Source organism: Cyanistes caeruleus, chromosome 5 (genome assembly GCF_971803275.1).
Source record: "Cyanistes caeruleus chromosome 5, bCyaCae1.hap1.1, whole genome shotgun sequence".
Taxonomy (NCBI): domain Eukaryota; kingdom Metazoa; phylum Chordata; class Aves; order Passeriformes; family Paridae; genus Cyanistes; species Cyanistes caeruleus.
The window spans coordinates 41,178,598-41,180,335 of NC_141705.1; the positions used below are offsets into that span (position 1 = coordinate 41,178,598).

General features: G+C 33.5%; 1 protein-coding gene across 5 annotated transcripts in view; it reads right to left on the bottom strand.

Annotated features, from left to right (window-relative positions):
* Positions 1–1,738, bottom strand: part of GRIA2 (glutamate ionotropic receptor AMPA type subunit 2) — an 85,687-nt gene continuing 83,949 nt past the window's right edge. For 3 of the 5 annotated variants that reach the window (XM_086891180.1, XM_086891179.1, XM_086891178.1), the window contains one exon: positions 1–1,738. This exon is cut by the window's right edge and continues 75 nt beyond it. In XM_086891180.1, the coding sequence (XP_086747306.1) occupies positions 1,649–1,738 (90 nt within the window). In that variant the 3' untranslated portion in view covers positions 1–1,648. The other 2 variants (XM_086891173.1, XM_086891174.1) reach the window with 1 other exon arrangement.

Sequence of the window (1,738 nt, forward strand, 5' to 3'; positions counted from 1 at the left end):
TCATATTTAAAATTTTATTTAATTCCAAAATAAGAGAGATTTACCGATACTGCATGAGGTAATGTATCCACAATGCAGAAAAATGTAAGCTTTTCAACCAAATGTACAGAATTGTATCTACAGGGAAAGCTAGAGAAACACGATGTTACTTTGATTTGCATTAGCATTTAAATTAATATTATTGCACCCCTCCTAGGATTCCTTTTGCTTTTTAATAAGTTATTGTTTTTAAATACACACAATTAAAAAGTATGGTAACTTCAGCTAGCAAAGAATATTCATAATGATTAAGATTCAGGAAAGTTTTCATCAGTACAGACTCCCATCTAATTTGAGTTATCAATCTTAATTCAAAAAGACATTGCCAAGGTTTTGGGTTTTTCTTTTCATAAAAGCTTCACTAGCTACTGCTTAGAATTACCTTTTAACTGTTTGAAAACTGCTTCCTTAAAGAAACAATTTGACAACTCTTTTTTTCATTCTTTCAAAAAAAATACTTAACACTGTTTTACTGCTTGCGATTTATAAGCTTTTATCAATACTCCTCTCTCTGTACACGTATTTATGAACTCAATTATACAAAAGTAGAGCTAGGTATCAACCAAATCTTTGGATCATTAAATCTCTGCATGTCAGAGTTAAGAGGAGCTCTAAAACAGCACCCATCTGACTCCTCATGTGCCAGTATCAAGTACCGCTCCAACCCAGAACAACCTTGATCTTCAGAGTTCAACAAGCGTATCTGAGCATCACAGCTTGGGCTCATCTGCAGAAAAACTATTGAACAGATTTGAGTGAGCTGGAATGTTTTGGCGACACTGCCAAAAACTGAAACATTGACCCAACCTTGACAGTGTCCTTTTAGATTTCAGACTCCTTATAATCCAACTGTAGCTAGTAAAATTAATGGAACACTTGCAAATAAAACCATAGAAAAAAGTTTATTTCAAATGTCAAGCATTGCCAAGTAAATTTTATATTAACACCAAATGTTAAAGAATAGGATATACAGCAAAGTTTTAATAACAATATTAAATTACAAGATTTGAGCCTTTTTATCATTATTTCTTCTCTTCTCAACATTACATATTTGGCTTTGAAAAATACGGAACTGATGCCTTAAGCCTTATTTTCATATTCCACTTCCCCGCAGTCTAGATTTTTTTTTTTTCTTATTTTTTTTTTTCTTTTGTCATATCCAACCATTATGGAAGCAAATTTATTTAAAAGCCAGTTTTTGTCTGTGAAAATACCTAAAAATATTTTTTTCATTTTATACTTTTTTTTTTTTTTCTTATAAAACATGTCACATCTTGATGCAATTGATGTCAAGTGTGCTTAAGTCAATATGAACCAAGGGACTAACAACAGTGGCTGCAGAAACTGGTGTGTTGCCTGTACAACGACTTCAGTTAGATTACAGTACTTCCATGTCAGCTGTGCATGTCAGTCAAGCTTCATCTTGAACTTGTGTAGAAAATGGTGTTGTGTTTTGAACCAAGCATTCATTACAATCCAAGATGAACTCCACAAATACAAGAATTCTTGGCTGAAAGAAAAGTCTTCAAGATACTGGATGCCTCTCACCACTTTGACAATAAACGCACAAGGAAACCATTGTGTAAGGCACTCAAAAGGTTCTTATCAATCACGAGAGATCAGTCACACTGACATTCATTCCCATGCCAGGACTCACGTAAGGTACTGCATGCACTGCTTTTGGAAATTCTGGAGTCAT